Genomic DNA, 24,247 nt, shown 5'->3' with positions numbered 1-24,247 from the left:
GAAAAAAGAAAATATTCATGGAAATACTTGCAAATAAATGATCTCTTGAAATAAGCTTGTACATTCTTACTTTGAGAAAACATTTATTTCAAACGAGAAAATTCTCTTAATGTAGAAAAAAAAATACTATCTTGTTTCGAGAGAATATTTACATTGGCACATACGTGAAATACGGTTTACCTGAACCTTTTTAAAATTTAACCACATGAAAGCAATACCTGCATGAAGATATACTCAATAATGATAATACCTTCAAGAAGATTCAAAAAAATTATAAGAAAATGACTTTCGTGCACCATATTACCACAACAGAACGTACCACATATTTTATAACTCTGCGTCAACGGTATATGCGTCACCTTGTGGAAGACCGTACTGCTTGCAGCCTAGGTCGGGTGAGAGGACTTTAAACTCACGGCCTACCTTTTCTGAACTCCTCCATCCTTTAACATGATCCTATGAACATTCACACACATTAACACTGACATAATCCTGTGGCATGGACGCTTTGGACCGTTTGCGGGGTATGGCTGCCGCCCGTAACCCTGTGCTTGGACGGGAGCAGGAGGCGAGACTCGATGCGGTGGCCGGGGAGGCCTGGGTATCTCTACCGCTGATAAAGTCGGACGTCCATAAATAAAAAAGATGTGGCGATCCTTTTAATTAAGGAATCTGGCCATTGAAGGACTATATGGAGGGCACTTTTAGTGCACGGCCAGCTGGTACTCTCTCGCACGGCCGGGGTTTGTAAGGTGACGGTTGTCTTGCCCTGGCTTGTGGCCTGGGGTGGACATGACACGGGAGAACCGCACATTTGCACTATAAACAATACCCTATCACCTAGTTTACTTATTCCTGGGAACTCCTAAAAAAGGTTCGACGTGTTTGCCGTGCGGAGCTACCTGTGAACTACCAAAGGGAGATCCTGGGCTGCTAGCCGAAATGACCCGAACTGTCTTTGGCTCCTGCTGACTGCAAAACTGGAGGCTGGATTCCTAATCAGGTCCGGTCAACAAGCTAACATTGAGGGAGCCGCTTGGTTTGGGGTTGGATTGGTTGTGCTGTGTCGGTGATTTTGCTGGGCGGCAATTGCCTGATGCTTGTGCCTGCTTGGTCTGGCATGAACTTGCTTGGATCGGCATGGTTGCTGGTTCTCTCTGGCTGCGGGGCTTCTTCAGTGTGGTGAGTGCGTTCTGTTGCGTGCTGTCTGCCGGAAACTATGCAGCCTATAATAGAGCGCTAGATAACGGGTCCTCAGGGACCCCGAGTCCTTTTCAGGGGTCGATATGATTGGCACCACTAACAACCAGTGGCTCCATCCTGAAGTAATGCTAACGTGATTCCAGGGTGAAACTAAAGCCACGTGGCACGTGGTTATTAGTGGTTTAATAAAAAAAATCCACCGAGTCCCACTCTACCGCTGGCCCTGCTGTGTGCCTCGATGGATTATCCCTCCCTCCGTAAAAAAAACCGTATTTCATAACTGCTTTTCATTGAAGTTTATTTTAATCAACAGTTTTTTAGAACCTAATTTCATCTTACAGCACTTCTAATACAAATACATGCAACAGTTGTCCCTTTTATGACGTTTTTTTGTAAATTCATCCAGTCATTTGGTAATTGCTCGTCAAAATTTTTATTCTTAATTTCAATTTAAAAAATCACACCCTTTAATTTTTTCATTGATAAATATTCGAAAACGATATTGTTTTCTCTACATCCTATTAACGCCACTTCACTTGTCTCACATTTAACTTCTCAAGCGGCACAGGTCACACTGTCCAAGGTAAATATCGTATTCTTCAGTTAAATGATTACATTTGAATGAATTGAATGAAATACGTGTACGTATGAAATATAATATCAACCGTAACAATCAAAATCATGCAAGTGCATGGAGCTCACCTCCGAATTACTGGTAGCAACGCTACTCAGACTCGGCGACATGGCGCCCGTCGTGAGATCCGGACTGGGTTCCACGTGTTGTCCCTTGCCTGGCAGTAAACTAGGCGCGTGTGGGTACGAGGTGAGGTGTGGATGCTGTTGTTGTTGTTCGATCAAATGCACCATAGGATCGGGTGGCGCGCTGTGTACCGTCATTGGACCCGTGTCGAGTATCGTTGGGGCCTGGTGGGCCGATGCTGTGTCCAAACTACCGTGGCTATCGCTGCCTGCCGTCGTTGTTGTCTTCGCCGAACCGTCCAACGACGAGCTTGATAGGTTGGCCGACATGGAGCGAAACGACTCGTGGAGGTACTGGCGCACTTGGTTCTTTTGCTTTTGCACGACGTGGTAGCGCGTTGGATTCTCCAGCAGTGTTCGCACCTACAAATAAGAGAAAGGGATTAGTGTCGGGTGTTTTTTTTTTTTTCTTTCTTTTATAACGAAACTTTAAAACTTTTTAGTAGATTTATCCATCAATCATTTTACAAAAATCGTTTATTCAGTAATATGGAATAGTTGGAAATTTCTTTCGTAAAAGGAGCAATATTTTCGTGTCGTCTCCATTTTTCTCCACTCTATGCGTTTTTGAGAGGCTGGTGTGTTATGGCACAAATACTCTATTCAAGAAACCAGGAGCACGACAAGCTGGACATCTCAAACTTCTACCTTCATAACTTTGCGCAAAAGTAGGGTAGAGCTCCGCATTAGCGAGTTACTGTTTAATTTTTCAATTATCCCACCGTACGTTACCACGTCCATATCCCCCCATCCCAGCCAAAAAAGCATACTGCGTTAAATTTTTCCTCATTCGATGAATTTCCAGTTTTCCCTATTGTATCGTATACCTACATGATGTATTCACATCCGTAAAATATGCAAACTAATATCCTGTCCTTTCAGTACCTGAAAATCATCGTGTGAATGATTTTTCCACTTCCAAAAATAAATTTAAAAAATTATGGAGTACTCCATACTGTTCATTTTATTTCTTAACAAACAACAACAAAAAAGGGGGAGGGATGATGCGAGCCGACTCTTTTTTGTTTCTAACCTTCACAATCTAATAAAAAGAAAGAGAAAAAAAACATAAAATTTAGGTCACACAAAGAGCCTCTCATACAGCTTCGAGCGTATCCGAGAACCAAGAAATCCACGAAAAAAAGTAAACGATGACAATTGCTTTTACCTTACCTAAAAAAAAAAATAAAAAAAAAAAAAAAATCTGCGACACTTTCGTGTTTCACGAGGGAAGACATCATCCTCACCTTTACTCGTCGATTCTTGTCCGAAAGCAACTCGAGACGACGCGCACCTAGACCCTTTTTTTTTCTTTATCAGCCAAAGGGCGTGAATTACAATACCCCGCCTGACCTTGCCTGTGGGAGTCCTCCCAGCTTCTTTGAGCAGAGAGTGTGCGTTTCTTCGACTCAGACGTGAGGCATTGTTCTTTTTCCTCCCTTTTCGACTTTATTTTTTTTTATTTTTTTTTTTTTTTATCGCACAACTGCTTGAGAGAATTTCGCGTATGTCGTATTGTGTGCTGCTGCTGTTCGTTTGACCTCCTCGGGTGCGCAAGTGGGAAAGGTGCAGTTGAAACGAATTCGCTAGGACGAAAAGGGGAATATCGTCGCACGCGCCAAACGTACGTATTATCTTTGTGTATTTTTTTTTCTTTTTTTTTTTCCTTGAGTGTCCCCTTTGTTTTATTGTTCTGAGCGAGGGCGTCTTTCTTGCTTTCTCTTGGTTCTTGATAAGCCCAAAGGATAAACAGTGGAGTATAAAAAGGGGGTGGGAGGTCGAATTTTGAGATTTGTCTCAGGAATTTGTTTTTATGCTGGTAAGATAACGCCCGGCAAGAGTAGCGTTTGAGGCGGGTGATGCGTGCGGGTCGGAGTTGACTTTTGATGTGGTTGTCGTGGGATGCCGTGCATTACAAATGATGTGGAAATAAAAGAAAAATTACTCTCGAATTTGGATATCGCGATCGGATGTTTGCTGCTTCGATCGTTTTTTGTGACAAAAAAGCTGTGCTGTAGCATGAATTTTTATAAGTACGGCATGTACTTTCGTTATCTAATCGATATGAGTTTCTTTTAACAGTGTAGGGACACGGTGAAGGGTCTCCGTAGAAATGTCATTTTTTGTATTTGATAGATTATTCAGTATCACGTGGCTCTTGAAACAAATGTTGAAAAATTTTTTTAACTTACGAGGAATCACTGCAGTATTCAACTCGCGAGAAGTGTTTTCGATGGATTATCCTACAAAAAATTTTTCCAAATTTGAAGAAAATATCAACAACAAAGTACCATTTTTCAGACTTTTTTGACAATTCACGATTTTTGACTCAGATTTTAACTAGATTTTCACACAATTTTCTTTTGCAATATTAAGTCTACTACCTCAGGAAAAAGTAACGAAAAGTTTTGTTCGGTTTTATCTAGGCTTATTTATATAAGTTTCATTTTTTTTTTATATTTTCATACAGTTTTTCATACAACTTAATCAATAAAGAATTTTTAAGAAAAAAAAAAAAAAAAGAAAATTGTCAAGAGAATTGATTATTATACGAGTAAAAAATTTTACAATTATGTCACAATAAATTCAAAAGATTATGAAGGTTTTCATCATGTCGCTGATAATAAAAAAAATTACTTAAATAAGATTTTTTAGAGTAAGTATTTCTAAGTTCTTAATTTTCCGTATGTAGATGCTCTAATTTTAAGTGAATTTTTTTAAGGGGGAAAGTGAATTTAAGATAGAGAGCCGTATTTTTTTTCTACGATCGTAGTCGTAGGCGTGGCTCCCAAATTTTTCAAACAACCCTATCCATTTCAAAAAGCTTCATAATCATAAATCTTAAACTATACAACCTATACTCATTACAAGTTAAATAAAAAGTGACAAAAAATGCAAAAAAAAAAAAAAAAAAGGAAACATGCTTGAAGAAGAATGTGAGGGGCTTGCTCATTTAATATGCCATACAAGAAGACCTCTTTTTAGCCTGCAAGCAGCGAGAGCAGCCGAGCTTGCACTAGTAGGTAGTCTATATATGTGCACCTAGCAAAGCAAGGTTGGTAGTAGCAGTAGACGGATATTAAAAAATTGAAGCAGAATTTTCTGGAACGCGCCGCGCCGGGCAACGTGCAAATTTCCGCGGACTCGTAAACACTTGTTTCGCCTCCTCTTCTTACGCGTATGTGTGTGCGTACACTATACGGACAAAACTCCCCGCCGGCAACTCTGTATCGAATCCCTTTTATTTACCCGTGAAAATTGCACTTTGCTCACACGCCAACACACCCACTTGGGTATAGCTGTAGGCGCGTGCGAGAAAACTTGATTAGCTTCTGTATCCGCGGGTGGATGCCGTTTTTTTTTTTCCGGACCTTTATCGCACTTTCATAAACTTCTTTTCCCACTATTGAAAAATCATGCATAGACTTTCGGTAAGTGATGTTATAAAATCTTTTCTTTCCTTTTCATTTTTCTTTCTTACAGTTGATATGTTTTATTTCTTGTAAAATTAAGGTGGATTTATTCGTCTTGGTAATTGATCAAGTGTTGTAGTATCAAACAGGAATTTACAAGCTGAGTTGGAATTTTAAAAAATCTGCTGTCGTTACGTTTCATAATTTTATTTCACTTGGTACCTGGAGAACTTGTGGTGGCACATCGACGCCGATGGTAGGCATACTCGTGGGTGGCACAGGTCTGGGGGGTGCCGCTGCAGGCCTCTGTTGCTGCAAGCTCTGTCGAAACTCGGCTTCGCGACGCTCCTGCTCTTGAAGTTGCTCGCGCATCAACTGGAGCTTCAATTGAGTGCGCGACGTCGGCGTTGCTGTCTTGAATGTCGGTGGACTGAAAAATTGAATAAAAATTAGTGTTTTGGTCATTTGGTAGCTTTTTTTTTCTACGTGCAAAGGTTAGATGAAAAGAAATCTTATCGATCAGTGTTGACGTTGATTATTGCTCAAATTTTGATTTATTTATTTGTATTTAATTGGATGTCACACATGCTTTGTACAAAAGAAATTTTCCTCATAAATGAAACATGGCTTTGTTTTTATTACTTTACTATTGTTTCACAAAATTCAAAGACAGTATTGCTTTTAAATAAAAGTATTTCAAAATAGGTGACTGCACTGTTAAAAATCAGTTCAATCATGAAAAAAAGTATATTTAAAATTGAACAGACTATACAAAATTTATGTTAATGATATTTTACACGAATTTTCTGACAAAAATGCTCCAAAAATTATACATTAGAAGATATTTTTGTTTAATTTTTACATCTAATTCATGCGATTTAATAATTCACACTGATTCATATGATTAAAAAATTTTTATTAACAAAAAAAAGGTTCTTAAAACCATTTTAAAATAAGACCTACACATGGTATAGAAAAAATTTTTTTAATAAAATTAAACAGCCCCATTTTTTATTGTGGGTACAATCTGTTGATTATCAGATGTGAATCATTTCGTTTATTACAATTTTAAAATATTTTCTGCGTAAAGACCCTTCCTAAGAAACCAACTCTTAAATTTTGTTTGATGGTAGAATAAGTCGCAGCACATCAACTATACATTTGCATTTTGTAAGACTCAATACACATCGAAATAAAATCAAATGTCTATTATCAGTAAGATGAATTTCTGCTGGCAACTAACAGTTTCAAGTCTTTTTACACTAGCTTTCTTTGTGCAGTAGTAAACTATGCACTAAAAATTAATTTTTCGATCCAAACTTCATTTTTTAATTACAAAAAAGGTGTAACACTTATTGTGTTAAAATGATTGAGTATTCATCACACTTCATAACCAATTTTTTCCCATCACTATTAATCAATAAAACGAACGATATAGAATTTAATCCAATCAACTTAATTGTCAATTTCAATTACGATAAAATAAAATAGCAATTCTATGACGTAATTGAAAATGACGCCTCCCAGTGCCCAAAGCTATATATACATGGCTCTCCTGGATGTACACACACATATACGCGTGTGGCTCAATTTGTGTTTCCACGTGACATAATTATCATGGGTACTTTATGTATACAGTATGGCGCATAATAATTACAGAGTTTAGAATAATTATCTAGTTAATAGACAAGCGCGCGAGTGCGAGCTCTCGTCCCAAAGTATTAATAAATTCACAACGAAGTTTAGCTAATTACGCTAATCAACTCGAAGCACTGCACTTGTTATTGAATATATGGTACAAATTAGATTGGGCGTGAAAATACATTTCCATGTTTGCAAGGATTAAAAATTGTTGAGAAAAAACATAAAATAACAATCAGTAATTCAAATACGATGCCCACACTTCTGTGGAAAACCTCAAAATTCACATAAAAAATTAGCCTAAAACATAATTTTTTTTTTGGACAATACATTGACGCCTCTTTATACAAATTGAAAACAGAGAGAGCTGCTATATTATCTTGCGGCTCCTTCGAACCTCCATATTATAATGAACACATCCACACCCGACACGCTGCACTCGTATGAGCTCTACATATACATATACGTGTTCATTGTTGTTGCAATTGCAAAGCCTACCATCTGGCGCGCACACATCCAGGAGAACCCGTCGGCCGTCGGCCTAGATGCACTTATGTGCGCAGGTGGTAGTATACCGACTACCGAGAGATTCCGACTTCCGACGCCGTCTGTTTACACCTTCTGTGCGACAGATAATACGTGTGTACCTATTGCGATACATACATGTAGGCCACGTGATATCTCTGGCGCGCGTCAATGCGAAGACGCGAACGTCGCCTGGTTGGTAATACGCGTGTTAGCTTTGCGTCGCCTCAAATTCTGTGAGTAGTTGAGGGAGTTAATTGAAAATTTAATGGGACGTATGCAGAGCGTATGCGTATACGTATGATGGATGCGTTGAGTTGTCTTGGATGTGAATTTTATTTAAAAATTTGAGTCAAGGGTGCTCCAAAGTTGAAAATAATTTTTTTTTCAAAGCGCAGTTTTGGGAGACTGATTTTTGTCTTTCCAATGCTTTCAGGGGTATGAAAAAATGTTCAAGAATGTAACAAATAAGTTGTAGTATTAAAAAAAAAAAGAAAAAAAAAATTGTAATTTCTGTCACAGAAGAGCCATCGGGGCTTTTTTTTGGGCTCGAAAGATGGAAGGGTAGTCCTGGTTAAAGCGTAGTAACTCCTGTGGAAAAGAGTGTTTTTATAAATTATGTATTATACATATTTATATTTTCTAACAAATCAGTAAACAGATGTACCATGCTATAATTATCTTACAATAACGACAATCTCATCATTTTTTAATGTGCGTGAAAGAAAAAAACTAAGGTAAAGTACCCTCTATTCGGACACATAATTTTAGGTAATCCACTATTTCTAAATTCACAAAGAAATTAGCTGTTTTTGCGAAAAAGACGGTTGACATATAGATAATAAAGTAATTTTTCTGTCACTTAAAAAAAAAAAAAGTTCTTTGTGACGGTGTGATCATTGTTTAAAATAATTATAAAGATTCAGTCTCAAAACCCCTATATTCGGACAATGCATTTCTAAATAGTCCGAATATAGATCCCGTTACGACGTAGGGACCATAATCCGGACAGTCGTGAACATTGAGAAAATGAGGTTATGGCAGATCTTTATATACAGTTATATTTTACTTTAATGGCTTTAATTTGTTAAACAAATGCAAAAAACAAATTATTATTGTATTTTACTACATAGTATAACCATTTCTTTGCACTTGTAAGCAAGTGAATTGCTGGATTATGTGTGTGTCCGAATATGGGGTACAGTTTGAACCGTAGTATCTAATTTCCGGACAGCAGCCAAACACAAAAAACCTCGATTTGCAAGAAAAAACATTTTTTTTAATGAATTATCAAATTAATTCGACGTATGTTGTAACTATCCTAAATCAATTCGATACTGTAGATTACAAATAAATTTTTTTCATTCAGAAATTGTAAAAAAATCATGTAATTATCGCTGCTGTCCGGATATAGGTCCGAACAACACTTTTGTCCGAATACAGGGTACTTTACCTTATTGTCCTGCAGCTGTGCTTTAAAAATACTTTCATTTTAATTTTAAAGGGCTCCTAGCTAGAGTATTTCGAAAAATTATTTTTATTCATTTTACATCAGAGTTACACTATTTATTGAATTTATATTATTATTATTTAGGGGTAGATGGCCCAATTATCGAGGGTTTCATATAACTAATTAATAGAGTGTGATTTATGAGCAAATTTTAGTTTTTCACTGGTGAAAGTACTCAATGGCTCGAATTTTTATTAAAAATAGTTTAAATAATTACACAAACTTCATTCATATAATATTATAACTCAGACCCTCGATAATAGGGATAGAGCTTGGCTGTAAGGGATGTGAGTGCCATGGCCACCCAGTCCTGATTTATTGATCTTTAAATGAAAATCATTACATACCATTTTATATTAATAAATTTCAACTTGCCATAAAAATATTTGAGATGCAATCTAGTCTCTCTGGATCTACATTTTAAGAAATACACTTATAAAAAATTTATGGACACAACACATTTCATAGGTGAGACATAATTCCTGTTTGAAAAATTGATCACTTACTTATTCTAAAATCATAGAATAACTAAATCACAATTAACAAAAAATAAATTATAAAAACTCTTAATATAACGGATAATTCGATTTCCGCGAAAAATAATGCAGCTATAAAATTACCCACCCCTCTCCGTGTTCCTGAAAATTAATCATCCAACATGTTCGAAATCGGAGCCAGAAAAATTCTCATTTTGAAGCTCATAAGTGTATATTTGCATAAGTTTCCAACGCGTGTCTGCAGCTATACAAAATAATCACTCATTGATGCGCAAGCATGGCTGCGGCAAAATTAAAAGTTGAGCGACAGCAATTCCCGCAGGGACGCATGTGCACATAAAGAATACACGAAACATCTCTATTATTTCATGACTCGTTCGTTTTTTTTTTCTTTCCATTTCGTTCCTTTATTTTTGCTCGTTGGGTTTCATTGTGCATTATGCGTGCACGTAGCTATCGGAGCTGCCTGATCATTGTTTTCGCTACTACTTATTGGTTGTCAAGAAATATACACATAATATATTCGAGGTCGATAGCTATTCGACGTAAGGTGACTTTTGGAAATTGCAAATTATCTTCGGTTTGTTGAATCTTTTTTATTTGATATTTCACTGTAAAAAATCGGTGTATTTTCGTATACATTTCACTTGCAGGCCAATGGCTGTGCCAGCATCTACAAATGATTTTGCGGGACAAACTTTGTATCCTTTTTGTGAAAATTATTTGTATTTTCTGCATGTATTATTTAAATCAAAGTAATTCTGTTTTTTTTTTTTTTTTTTCTATATATTTTTCATGATTCCTTCAAATTGAAACTAAACATTGATAACTAAAAAAAATTAATTATATCAAACTCGTGAAAATAATACTCCCCAAAAAAAATTTATTTTCTACCGATCTACATAACTACGTAGATAATTTTTAACTTTCAAATGGTCAGCTGAGTAAAGAACATCTTATCTCGTAAATATTATTCAGTTCTTTTAGGATGAGATGTTCTTCCAAAGAAATTGGAGATTAGTAATACTTCAAAAACATTGTAGAGATGTTCTTTGACTCAGGTGAAGAAATAATGTTATTAGTACAGTAATATTACAGACAAAATTTCTAATGGAAATTCTAAAAACTTTATCCTAGACATTATTGCATTTTTGAAAAAATGAACCAGTCACAATAATATGCACTTTTTTAATAATAAAAGAAATTTTTGTACATAAATACTTAAATGGATAAGTATAAAAAGATAAGTTATTAAAAAAATTTAAAAAAAAAAAGATTGCAAACGAGTTTCGAATGAAAAAGCAAAACCAGCGGCAGCGTGCGAGCTTTTAACTCTGACCACGCCGCCATATCTTAGTGTACTGGGAAAGGAAATTTAATAGGTTTTAATGTAGAGCCGTGTGCCTATTGTGATCCTCACAACCACCAAATGTATCGCTATACTTTAACTTTGCATTGAAGTGGCTCATGCGCTTGGTGCCGTGTAAAGGTCTCTGATGCCTCCTGGCCACTTACAACAATTTAATAATTAGTTGAAGTGGGAAAAAAACTATCGTTTGTTAATTAAACAGTACAAAAATTGAACATTACATACTACATAACCCGGTAAGCTTTAGATTTCATGTATCATAAATATTACGCAAATAATACTTTTGATTATCGAGGAAGACACACTTAAAGCATACGAAATATTTAAATGTCATGAATAATAAGGTTTAAACAGTTAAATTTCCACCTGCGAACGCCTCGATTAACGCCTTAACATCGCGAGCACAGGGGAGCGCATTAAAAAACTTTTAATTTTAACACTTTTTCACTGTACTCCAACTACATACAGGGTACTTTTTAAAAACTGCCTTATGCCGCACCATTGCACGCTCTACTTAAGCTTATAGAACTGCTACGGCTCCTACACATTGTTGGCGGCGTGGTCAGAGTTAAAAGCTCGCGCGTCGCCACTTGTTTTGCATTTTGGTTCAAGTCTATAATATGGCAATTAAATTTTTTTTTTTTTTTCTGATTTTGCTACACACGATGTGATTTGGAGTAAATATTAAACTATTTACTGTTATTTTTATAAATATTTTAAGTTAGCTATGACAGTATGAGAAAAACCGTGCAATAATTATAATGGCCCAGTAGCATTACTTTACTAATGCTATGAACAATATAGAGTTTAAAAATACATCAGTTATAAATCTTATGATTATAAGTGAAAATTAAAAAATGTAATCATTTATTCAGTACTTCAGTTATGAATTCACATAATACTAAAATGTTATATTTAAAAATGTGTGTAAGAGAGAAGGAACAAGCCGGAAAACTGTATCCGATCTGACATAAATAAAGAGAAAGAAAATTTGTATTCTTCAAAATGTTTTTTTAAATGTTTAGTCAGCGATGTTTGTAGAACAAGCATTTCGCACACACGTACGCTTATGGATTTATATATTAAATAATTTTCATAAGCTCGTAATAGCTAATGTTTCAGCTAAATGCTCTTTTGCAAGATTTAAGAAACTTTTTATTAATGGACACTATCACAAAAAAAGCTGATAAGATTTTTGCAAATAAACTTTTGAATGGAAAAATAGTTAAAAAGCGTTTTTAATGCATTGCTTATTGCAAATTTCGGTTATTTATTCTAAAAGGATTTTATCACAGAAATAAAAAATCTAAGGAACCCCTTTAAAAATTTATGCAAATCAACATTGTATTTAGAATAACAAATCAAAATTTTACATTTGTGCGATTCACGATTTTCGAGGAGTTAATTATGTATTAACACCTGTACTTTTGTAGGATACATCCCATGTTGCAACGACGAAGTGTTCTAGGATCTGTATGAATGATGTTTTGTCCATTAAAATATACATGTATCGAGTAAAAACATTTCCAATACTGTTAAAAATGATAAAGATTTTATTTAATTAATGTAACATTCAGATAAATACACAATATTTTTTTAAAAAATTTATCTAACTATGACTAGTCAAATTGATACATTTAAAAAAATATAAGAACATTCTGTATAACATTTTTGAAGAGTCACGCTGAAATATGTATTTTCATTAAGTTGCGTGCATTTCAGAAGACATGATACGTCTCGAAACATGCAGAAGCTATTTAATGTTGTACTTTAATGAACTACTTTAGTTTTACAATGTAATTGAAAAGCAAACAATGCAATTTATTTTAAAGTTACCATTGTATTATACCTATGTACCATGTTTCTATGGCATTATTTATTTATTTATTTTTTTTAATGAAATATTTGGATTTTTAATAGTGATTACATGTTTAAAAAATAACGATTATTAATTCAATCTTGCTGTACATTCCATTATTAGTAGTCACATTCTACAGTTTTATGTCACTTAAGTATACTTACCTTCTTTGAAATCATAAAGTAATGGAGGTATGGAGGGACAATGCGAGAGAGATAAAAGTTCCATCTCGCATTCCATTGTCTCTCACAATCCGTAATCATTCTCTCACTCTGTATATTTGCATGTTTTTGCCCTAGTAAAACTGTAAAGTACTTTGGAATAATGGTCATGCTTAATAAATAACGAAGATTTCCATCATCAGTACCCATACCGTTATATGCATATAGTCCGGGTCGTAATCTGGAATTCGTGGGAGAAATTATTTGGATAGGATTTTTTTGCATGATCTTACGCAAAATGATCACCTAAAAACGAATTTGCATGTTGCCAGGCTTCAAAGTTGTAGGAAAAATGTTTAAACAAAATTTTTTAAACAAATTAAAAATATTGTTTATTTTGCCCTGAAAAAAATTTTTTTAGCTTTTTTGGACAATTCTAAACAAAAAAGATGTCTTGCAAATTTTCTCTAAAATCAATACTTTTCGAGATATTAATTGTACAAAGTTTAAAAAACCGTGAAAATCGCCACTTTCAAGTATGAAAAATAACAATAAAAATTAAAAATTTTGATGTTGCTAAAGTTCTCAAATATTCTTCAAACATCCTTTGACAAAATCCGAAGGCGTTTCCGGATATTGTTTTATTGCAAACCCTTCATTTTAAATTTACAATCAAGCGTGTGCATCGTTACGGTCGGCCGCTGCTGGCCGCGGCTCTCATGCTCCGTCTCTTTCCCACTCACGAGGAGTACACGGAATTTACTGGCGCTCATATTTGATTTTAATGGTAAGTATATTATTCTTCTACAGTAATTGTGGGAATAAAAATAATTATACAATCTTTCATATTGATGAAAAATGAGGTTAACCTAACTGTTGCTGTATAAACATACATGTATTTAAATAAAAAAAATTATTTTAAGTTAAGCCTTCACACGCTTAATTGTAAATTAAAAATGAAGGGTTTGCAATAAAACAATATCCGGTAACGCCTTCGGATTTTGTCAAAGGATGTTTGAAGAATATTTGAGAACTTTAGCAACATCAAAATTTTTAATTTTTATTGTTATTTTTCATACTTGAAAGTGGCGATTTTCACGGTTTTTTAAACTTTGTACAATTAATATCTCGAAAAGTATTGATTTTAGAGAAAATTTTCAAGACATCTTTTTTGTTTAGAATTGTCCAAAAAAGCTAAAAAAATTTTTTTCAGGGCAAAATAAACAATATTTTTAATTTGTTTAAAAAATTTTGTTTAAACATTTTTCCTACAACTTTGAAGCCTGGCAACATGCAAATTCGTTTTTAGGTGATCATTTTGCGTAAGATCATGCAAAAAAATCCTATCCAAATAATTTCTCCCACGAATTCCAGATTACGACACGGACTAATAGGTATTAATACAATACTGTGTACGACTATGACCATACAGTCGATAATATAGAACACTACTGTTGCCGTAGTAGTTCACAACTTATCTAAATCCCCACCAGGTACAGCAAACAGCGGAATCAACATTGACTCGACGATCGATAACGATCCAATACATCCAATAATACGCTATCGATGAATCTCGCGGACTCTCTCCCTTTCCACACCACATTTATAATATCACACTTCATCAGATATCCTTAAAAACCATATAACTCGTTTCTTCAATTCTCATTGGAATTTAAAGCAATTAAAGAACAGAATATCATCTACTTAAATAATACAATATAATTTACAAAATTAGACCGCCTCCAGTGTACAGAAATTACAATTTCTTAATAATTACTTTCTTAGTGCTTGCCTTTTCATAACATACTTTCTTTAAATTATAATTGTATTTCAGGTAACTTATGACACATACAATTACATTTTATAAAACTCTTTGAGACAAATTTGTAATTGCCCTCAACCATCTTGGTTCATTAAAACTTATTTCATTTTAAATAAATTTAAAAAAAAATTCATATAAACTTAAGATAAAAGAAACAAAAAAAAAGTATATTGTTCATAAAATACATTGGTATTTTTAGTTACTAGGAGGCTCCGGCCATACAAATACGTTTTATCAAACTATTTGAAACAGATGTTCTATTTTTCTTATCCATCGTTAATTAAAACTTTTCTCATATTAAATAAAACTGCATATAAACTACAAATAAATCGAAACAAAAAGTCACATTTTTCGTCAAATACATTAGTATTTTTTTTTACTAAAAGGCTTCCCCCTTTACGCTTTTCTCACCATCCGTTAATAATAATTAGAATGCGTTTCGTAATTTTTGAAGGTTAACTAAATAATTAGTTTTTTCAGAACAAACATATTTTTAAGCAACGTATAAGGTTTAATTTTTTTTTTTAATTTTCAAAATTTCATGTGTACACGAATGCTAATACAATTCATACTAAAAGCGACATTACTCAATTCTAAGTGTAATTATGAGTAGTAGTCCAATAAAGAAACGTTTTTCTCGTCCATGACATTTTTATCTTTTTTATAAAAAAATTCACTTACATACAGAACTCAAAAGGTGTTGATACTATATTTCTCTCATCACACTTTTTCCAGGCTTTGGACTGGCAGCCATTTAAATCCTGGTATGTTTAAAAAACATATAGACCACTGTTTGAAAAAATCAAAGTTTGAGAAACTAGTTAAAATATTCTTGAGACTTAATTAATAAATTCAGAGCAAGTTGTGAAACCTGTTTGATACAATAACATATTGTTTCTTAAAAATTTTTCCTTGTCTACAGTCTCTTTTCATTCACGTTTTTTAATTCATATCTTGATATATGCTTAACATTGCTCAGATTTCAACTCTTTTACAAATTCAAAAATGTTTGGATTCGGTGCATAAAACATTTTATTTAGATGTGCATGAAAGGATTTACGATCATTAGTAGTGCTCGTCCAACGTTAAAGATTACTTTTTAGACTTTTTTTTAAATCTAGAAGTATAGTTATCAACATACGGCAGAGTTTTACCCCTTTCACTCAACAAACACTCCATTGTCAAATATTAGAACGAGTAAAAAAAATACTATGATAAAAATACGACTTTTACACACAATATATCACGACTGAATAGATGGACAGCTTACTTGCGATAAAATTATTCGTATAAACATTTGTTGATATTTTGTCGATCGACAGTTAAGTGTGATCGGCTGCTCTCAAATTCAATGACCTGTTCTTTTTCTAAATATTATAGGTGCTCATATTTCCTTTACGTTGCGTTGATTCAAAATTTCATCGTTATGCTAATATTGACGTAACTTCAACAAAGATGCTGTACTACTCGATATTCTAATGCAATATATATTTTAGATGTATGGGAACGAATTTGACAATGTGCTTTAATGATTCGGAAACCAATTTGATCATAAGCCTTAATGATTCAATGAACAGTGGGAGCCAATTTGACTTTTTTTTATAAATTTGGGAACCAATTTGTCTACGCCCCCAACAACCATTAATTTAAAATGGTCTCGAGTTGTAGGCCATACGTTCATAAACCACAACGAGGCCAATACGTAAACTCACAGAGACAGCATATAGTCTCCGAAATTACTTTTCAATCTCGATATTTGTTTTCCTATGCTCTCGTCTTCACCGTTCCCGTTCGTTCTAGTGCAGGTACACTGAAAAGAGAATATAGGTTTACCCACCCGCGTCTTTCTCTACTACACAGTGTATACACCCTACTTGTAAGTATGTGTATATGTTGGTTTCATGCTTGAAAATTTTCCCAATGTTATCGCGGTGGTGGTGTAGCACAGCTTCTGTCAATAAAATCGCTACGCCCGCACGTTATCTATCATTTTCTCGTGTCGAGGGATGCTCTCGCCTCGCAATTTCGAGTACTTGTATATAAACTATACTCGTGCATACGGATGAGCTTGCTTGTACGAAGTGTGGGATACGCTGACGTTTTTCTTATTTTCGGTGCAATTATGAGAGTTGGGGTGCCATGTGAGGAAGCTAAAATGACTCTCTGTACACTTTGCGGGAGCACCACCGAAATCGAAACATTTGTTTGCATTTCATTCTAATTAGAAAATCATCGAAAGTTATTTGTCAAAGTTAAAATTTCATAAGTCTGCGGAATACCCACGCGAAATTAGATCGTTGTCGCGAAATTCATCACCCATAAGTCGACTTATCCAACTACTCTCGCGAGCTAACTTATCTATAGACGCGCTTATATGGACGGAAGTTCGTTTCTTCGCCCGAGACGATTCGAAGTTCGAACTACTTTATTATCAAGTCAGCCCCCCCCCACCTGCCCCTGATGGCAAGTTGTGCTCATTACCGCGTAATCCTTGAACAAACGCTTGCGACTTCCCCATCAGCGCTGATGCGCCCTCGCGTTTTATACATTATGCCCTTGTTCGAGGAACTATTCACTCTTACATCGGGGGAGCTCATATGATTTCAAACTTTACAAGGATTTTTAGAACGAAGTTCTTTATGTCGCGTTACTCGGGGGGCTGGAATTTTAAAACCGACAGATTTTTTTTTTTTGAAACGAAAGTGGTTTACTTTTCCTCTCAAGTTTCCCCCCCTTACCCCGTCCCCCTCACCGACTATTCTCTATACACTTCCCCTCTCCCCACTATATATGTATATTGGCCAACCGTGCCGTGTTACTCTTCCACACACCTTTGCCCACCATTCTCCCTCACACTCCCAATTTTATTTTCTCACAATAATTTTTATTTCACTTTGAATTTTTTTCTTTTACAATTCTTAAAAAAAAAAAAAAAAAAAAAAAAAAAAAAAAAAAAAAAAAACATTTTCCAATAAAGAGTTTTGAACCTTCGACCTCCTGAATGTGAGGTCCAGTACCTAGCCCACTCTGCTACGAGCGCTGCCGACTATAGAAACTTGATTTTTTGTACTCATGGTGTGGTTCGTAACTATAACATTCCATTTTTACATGCATTCACTGATAATTCATTCGAATCATGATAAATTATATTTGTATTTGTTTTCTAAATACTTGATTAAAAAAAAAAAAAAAAAAAAAAAAAAAAAAAAAAAAAAAAAAAAACATGTGGAATAGAGTTGAAGAATGTATCAATGGTTTTTAGAGGCGCTTATTTCGAATTCGATAAACAAATTATGTTACATTATCACATAATTATATAAATAAAGTAATTCAAAGTAAATCAATTATAAATGAATTATGTAAGATCATTATATAAACATAATTCGAGTTTCATATCATTTTCATGGTTTTTAAGGGTACTTATTTTGAATTTGATAAACAAATAATGGCACAATGTCATTGAGTAATTATATGAAAATAAAATAAAAATTGCATTAATAAGCTATAAAATCGCAAAAAAATAAGTGAAAAAAAAAATTTCAAAAAAAATTAATGAAATGAAATATGAAAATAAAATGAAATAAAATTACAAAAGACATGAATAAATACAACGGAATAAAAAAAAATAAAATAAAAAAGGGAGTGAAAAAAAAAGATTAAATATGAAAATAAAAAAAGGAATTAAATGAAGGAAATACAAAAAAATGAAAAAAATGTATTAAAATGAAATATCAAAAAAAAATTAAAACAAGAAACAAAAAAAAAATAAAACAAGAAATTAAAAACAAACCAGGGGGTATAAATGGGTCATGGGACCCACGGTAAGAACGAAGTTCTTTAAACATGACATGAGTATAAAAACACAATTTCTCAGGTAACAAGGGGGTCGCCAGACCCGTAGAAAGAACGAAGCTCTATAAACGTTAGTACTGCATTTATGTAGTTCACTAAACAAAAACTTGAAAAACGAATTAAAGAAAAAAATTAAAAAAATAGTTCAGTACTCACGATGGTTGAACTTCGTGAGAACGGCGTGCATAAATACAGTACTCACGAAGTTTAACCATCGTGAGTACTGAACTATTTTTTTAATTTTTTTCTTTAATTCGTTTTTCAAGTTTTTGTTTAGTGAACTACATAAATGCAGTACTAACGTTTATAGAGCTTCGTTCTTTCTACGGGTCTGGCGACCCCCTTGTTACCTGAGAAATTGTGTTTTTATACTCATGTCATGTTTAAAGAACTTCGTTCTTACCGTGGGTCCCATGACCCATTTATACCCCCTGGTTTGTTTTTAATTTCTTGTTTTATTTTTTTTTTGTTTCTTGTTTAATGATTCTAAATGATTTCATCATTGTTCTGTTAGCTACCTTAGAGAGAAATGATTTAAAAAAAAAAAAATATATATATATATATTGCTCATTTTGGTACTATTTACGAAATGTTATTAAAATTTGTGTAATAAGCGTGGAAAAGACGAAAATCATCGATTTCAAGGTTTCTATTGATTAATTGGTATGGTTTTATTGAAAAAAGGAAATACACAATAAACCTTTTGAATATAATGCACGATTTTTTCAAATTACAATTATCAATTCGGTTGGTACATATACTTTTTCAGAATTTAAAAACAAAATTCACACAGTCTTAAACATTTATTCACTGCCAGTTTATACTTGAATTTTAATTTTAGAGTGATTTATTGGATACAAATGTATGCCAATCATTCACTCATTATCCCAAACTGTTTTTTTTTTTTTCGAGTGTCCAAGTGATTTTATCGACCGAAAAGTCTTAGCATCGCAATTTGATCTTTTTCAGAATTTTTTCACCGAGGGAAGCGCGCGTGTATGCGAGTGAAATTCGCGCGCTACGCCTCGGTCTTTAGCGGGTGTTCCCGTTTCGGGAGTCGAGCCAAGAAAAATCACCGTGCGGTCTGCTGACTCAAAAGCCAGCCAGTTCAGAAGAAGGAGGTGGTGACAGATGCGTAACAGGGGACGGGTACACGGAAGTGTCGTTTGTTTATTTACATTGGGACACGGGGTTCGGTTTTTTTTCTCCCCGTCAACTCATTCGTCATTGCAGCGATTTTAAAATTAATCGTGTAGTGAGAGCAAAGGGGCGTTTGGATTGAGATAGGGACTCTGTCCTACATCTCCAGGTTCCTGTTATTTTTTATTCTGCTCGATTGTCGATTACTCAACCTTATTGTTTTTTGTTCAAACTTGAAAAAAAAACAAAAAAATGTACTTATACGTACTAAAACTAGGTGAGATTGACATCTAATATGAACAATCAAATAATACTTTACATACGTCGTCAGGGGATATAATAAAAAATTATATACAACAGCAATAGCCATTGGTTTTATTATTTGATGAATTATACTTTTTGGACTTGTTTAAATTTTACTCGTTGTACAGTAAACCGTAAAGGTAATTCTGCGATCTGCAGTTGATGCTTTACTGTGCTCTCAACATAAGGAACAAAAATGAATGGCTGTGCTTGTTTTAATATCTTTTGATTAAGTCCGTAAACATGTATGTATTTCAAGAGAATAGTATGTTACGTATTGCGTAAGTCTTTTTTTCCTTAATTGTGTTCAGTAAATAAATAACTAAACTACAACTTTCACTAAAGGAATGCTTAGTTGCCATAAAAGCACATGTTTGGATTTCAATTTTGATTGATAATTTTCTTGCGTTTACATTCGTTAGCCTACTCTAAAATTTTGAGGGATAGTGTAATGTAGTGTAACTTAAGAAATGATACATCAAGGTTTTATGTTAATCTGTTCATAATCATTTCACAAAAGAACCACTCGTCTAAAAATGTTGTAATTCTATGCAAACAAATTATAATAAAAAATCAAATTAGATGGTAACTTTTACAAATTTGAGATGTTTTTATCTACTAAAAAGGTCAATTCTCTATTGATGGCAGAAAATGAATTCTTGAAGTGCAAGAGTTCAAAAGTAAAAATAAACATAAAAAATATTTAATGTATTAGTTTTTAAAAACTGTTGGGGTCACTATTTTTATTCACAGCAAAATAGTATTTTTTAAATTTTTTAAGCTTCTTATTTAAATGCCTTACAAAAGATACGGTAGAGTGGGATCTAATTAAGTTTTCGGCAATCGAAATTCAGACTATCACGAAAAAAATATGTTCTAAAGAATTTAACAAAGCCAATCGATTGTAATAACATCGAACAAAAATATTTTTCTCGAATGCCTCAAAAAATGGCAAAAATGGTAAAACGCGGATGTAAGCGTTGGAAATCTTGTCTCCTGGAGTTTTTAAGAAATTTGTTAAATAAATAATTGGTCCAAAGGTACCTGGTGCCCAGGGTAAAACGTATCATCGTCGTCTCCTGAAATTTTCAGTAAATTTGTTGTATAATTGGTCCAAACTCAATGATGTAAAGTTTTTGGGGTCACTGAACACAAATATCACAACAAAAGTCGTCCTCGAGGAACCTGGTGCCCAGGGTAACCGGTATTAACGTCGTCTCCTAGATATTTCAGGATATTCGTTCTATAATCGGTGAAACTTGTTTCTGATAAGTTTTCGGGGTTTCTGAAATTCGTCCCTGAATCACCTAGTGCCCAGGGTGAACAATATCATCATCATCCCCTGGAGTTCTTAAGAAATTCATTTTATAATCTCTCCATACTCATTATTCGGGGGTTTATAGGGTTGCTGAGCATAAATATCGCGACAGCAAACGTCCTCTAAGCACCTGGTGCCCAGGATAATCATTACATACCTCATCCCCTGGAGTCTTTGGATAAATCTACTAACAATTTAAAAAAAATGTAAATTCTGATGGTGCAGTAGTAGGTAAGTACCACCGAGCCGACTGCAGTAGGCCTTTAATGTATTATAACGAGGCCCGCAGGTAGCGCTTATACGCGTACGCATGTGGTACTCCACGTTATAGTTTTCACTGCTTGTTAAGGGTGTTTATGAGTACATTTTACTCAAGGGAAGAGGTGTTTATGTTTAATTAGATTGTGTGGGCCGATCCTTGCTGTACTGCAATGCATGGCCGACCCGTGGCAGGACCGGAGCAAGCCCCAGACGTCCCGCCTGTTTTCAAAAATCAGTTCGATATTCTGGTCCCCCAATGGGAGACGTATCAGATATCAAGCTGATAAGAACAGATACTACACTTTGATCTTAGCCAAAAGGCCGAGAAGCGATGCTAAACGAACGTTTTTTGTCGACTTTATAAAGCTAGTTCTTGCACAACACTTGCGAGCAGTGCAAAATCGCTGCGGGCGAAGCGTAGCGGTGGACGTCGGCGGCTAGCGGCTCGGTCCTCTCCTATTCTGGCGCTTATATTTGAATGACTCAAGTACTACTAGCTCTATTTTACTCAGTTATTTAACACTTTACTATAAGTTTTAACTTTTTTATGAATCCGAAGCGAAAAAAATCTTTTTTTTTATGAAAAAATTTTTTTTTGATTTTTTTATAAATTTTTGTTAACTATTCTGCAATACTGTTTTGGTAAGAATATTCTAGTCTTTTTTAAACAATTATAATCTATTTTTAACAATAATTAACAAAAAAGAATGTAAGTGTTTAGTCAGCGATGTTTGTAGAACAAGCATTTCGCACACACGTACGCTTATGGATTTATATATATTTAACAATTTTTACAAACTCGTTATAGGTAACGGTTCAGTTAAATGGTCTTTTACAAGATTTAAGAAACTTTTTATTAATGGACAATATCACAAAAAAAGCTGATATGGTTTTTGCAAACAAACTTTTGAATCGAAAAATAATTAAAAAGCGTTTTTTATGCATTCCTTATTGCGAATTTCGGTTGATCATTTTAAAGGGATTGATGGCAAACAAAAAAAAACAAAACAAATTGTATACTTACAAAAAATAGGTGAGATTGACATCTAACATGAACAATCAAATGTTACTTGGTACAACTCTGTACACTATAAATCCAAGTGTGTTAAGTACACGTTCAGAGCATGTAGTTAAAAATTACTCTCTTTTATAAATATACACCCCTGAGTATATCACTGCAAATCTAAGAGTGTAATTTCAATCCTCTTGAGTGTGTAATTCTTTTTAACACGTTTTACTCATTCTTATGTGCGTAATTTTACACTTTCAGTGTGTAATTATCATTCAAACACTTCAAAAAATTGTTGTAACACACTTCATGTGTGTAAATGATAAACACACTCTTAAAAAGTGTAAAATTACGCTTTAAGACAAAGTTGTTTTAACACACTTTCTGTGAGAATGATAAATACCTACTAATAAAGAGTAAAATTATGTACACAAAAGTGAGTAAAATGTGTTACAGAAAATTTCACACTTTAAAGTGATAGGTTAAAATTACTCACTTTGATTTGCAGTATAATTCCATAAATGTACTCGACTAAACAGACGTAAAATGATTGTACGTTGGCTGCAGAGCAAAAAAATTAAGCTGTAAATTCAACGCGCTGACAAGTGTGTAAAATCTCACAAGAATATTTTACTCTCTGTAGCTTTCTTGTGTCAATTGCTGAAAAAAAAAAAAATTATTATAAATAAATTAATAAGTAAACATTAAGACGGACGAAATAGACAGTCATTAATTTGTCAGTCTGAAAATGTAAACAGTACATTGAAGCTGGTAATCCCTTTTATAAAAATCGGGAATTTCAACAACAAACCACAAACCTGTAGCTCAACATACCTTTTAAACTTACAGTTACAGTATAACGACTAAGTAAATTTTTTATGAACTGAACGAGTGGACTAGACGCTCGAGGGTTTTGTGCCGAAAAATGTCGAGGCTTTTATGCTGTACTTTTTGTTTTGTTGTACCTTTGAAAAAAAATAAAATTAAAAAAAATAACAAAAAAAACTATATTTTTAACTCGCTAAGCGATACTTGTTGAAAAAAGGAAAAAAAAAGTCAATAGTCATCAATCTATTTTGGTACAAGTCTGGGCCAAAAGCTGCACTTGTCGCTGAAGACAGCAGTAGCAAAGCGTCAAGGCCGTTCTAATAAAAGAATTCAATGCCACGGTCGAAAAGATAGCACTGTGATGCATAACAATAGGTGAAACATGGGAAAACAAGCCGAAAGACACCCTCGGTAGCGTCACAACCACTACGCGAGGAGTGATTCTAAGATGTTTTAGTTTTACTCTCTTACCACTCGTTGGTAATGCTGATTTTCTGCTGGTAAATCGATCGATAAAAAGTAAAGGAAAAATAATATATGTATATACATAGCTAATGCATGTAGAACGGCACTTTCATTGTTGTACATGTGTTCGAGTATGTGCATGTAAGTAGAAGATTACTCGAGTCGTTTATAATAATTAATTGAGTTGCTTTATAAGGTTAAGTGACAGGTAGATTGTATAATGGTTTATGAATGAGGGAAAAAAATTTTCACTTGCATATAAATCAAGTATGATTAATAAATGTGCTTAAATCATAGAAAGTTGATTATTTTT

General features: G+C 34.0%; 1 protein-coding gene and 1 non-coding gene across 2 annotated transcripts in view; both read right to left on the bottom strand.

Moving 5' to 3' along the window:
• The window catches only part of Mitf (transcription factor Mitf), a 92,392-nt gene that overhangs the window by 50,244 nt on the left and 17,901 nt on the right, over positions 1–24,247 (bottom strand). The window contains exons 2-3 of the mRNA XM_023390143.2: positions 5,598–5,805; positions 1,906–2,325 (exon numbers count right to left, since the gene is read on the bottom strand). Of these exons, the coding sequence (XP_023245911.2) occupies positions 1,906–2,325; positions 5,598–5,805 (628 nt within the window). The remainder of the gene's footprint in view (positions 1–1,905; positions 2,326–5,597; positions 5,806–24,247) is intronic.
• LOC111643872 (U2 spliceosomal RNA) lies at positions 21,773–21,965 on the bottom strand. The gene has a single exon (XR_016293280.1). It is a non-coding gene; the product is annotated as a U2 spliceosomal RNA (small nuclear RNA).

Source organism: Copidosoma floridanum, unplaced genomic scaffold, assembly GCF_036245765.1.
Source record: "Copidosoma floridanum isolate Cflo_tuat_1 unplaced genomic scaffold, Cflo_Japanese_pri ptg000025l, whole genome shotgun sequence".
NCBI lineage: Eukaryota > Metazoa > Arthropoda > Insecta > Hymenoptera > Encyrtidae > Copidosoma > Copidosoma floridanum.
Note: the sequence above shows the minus strand (reverse complement) of the source record. Positions and strands in the feature narration are given on the sequence as shown.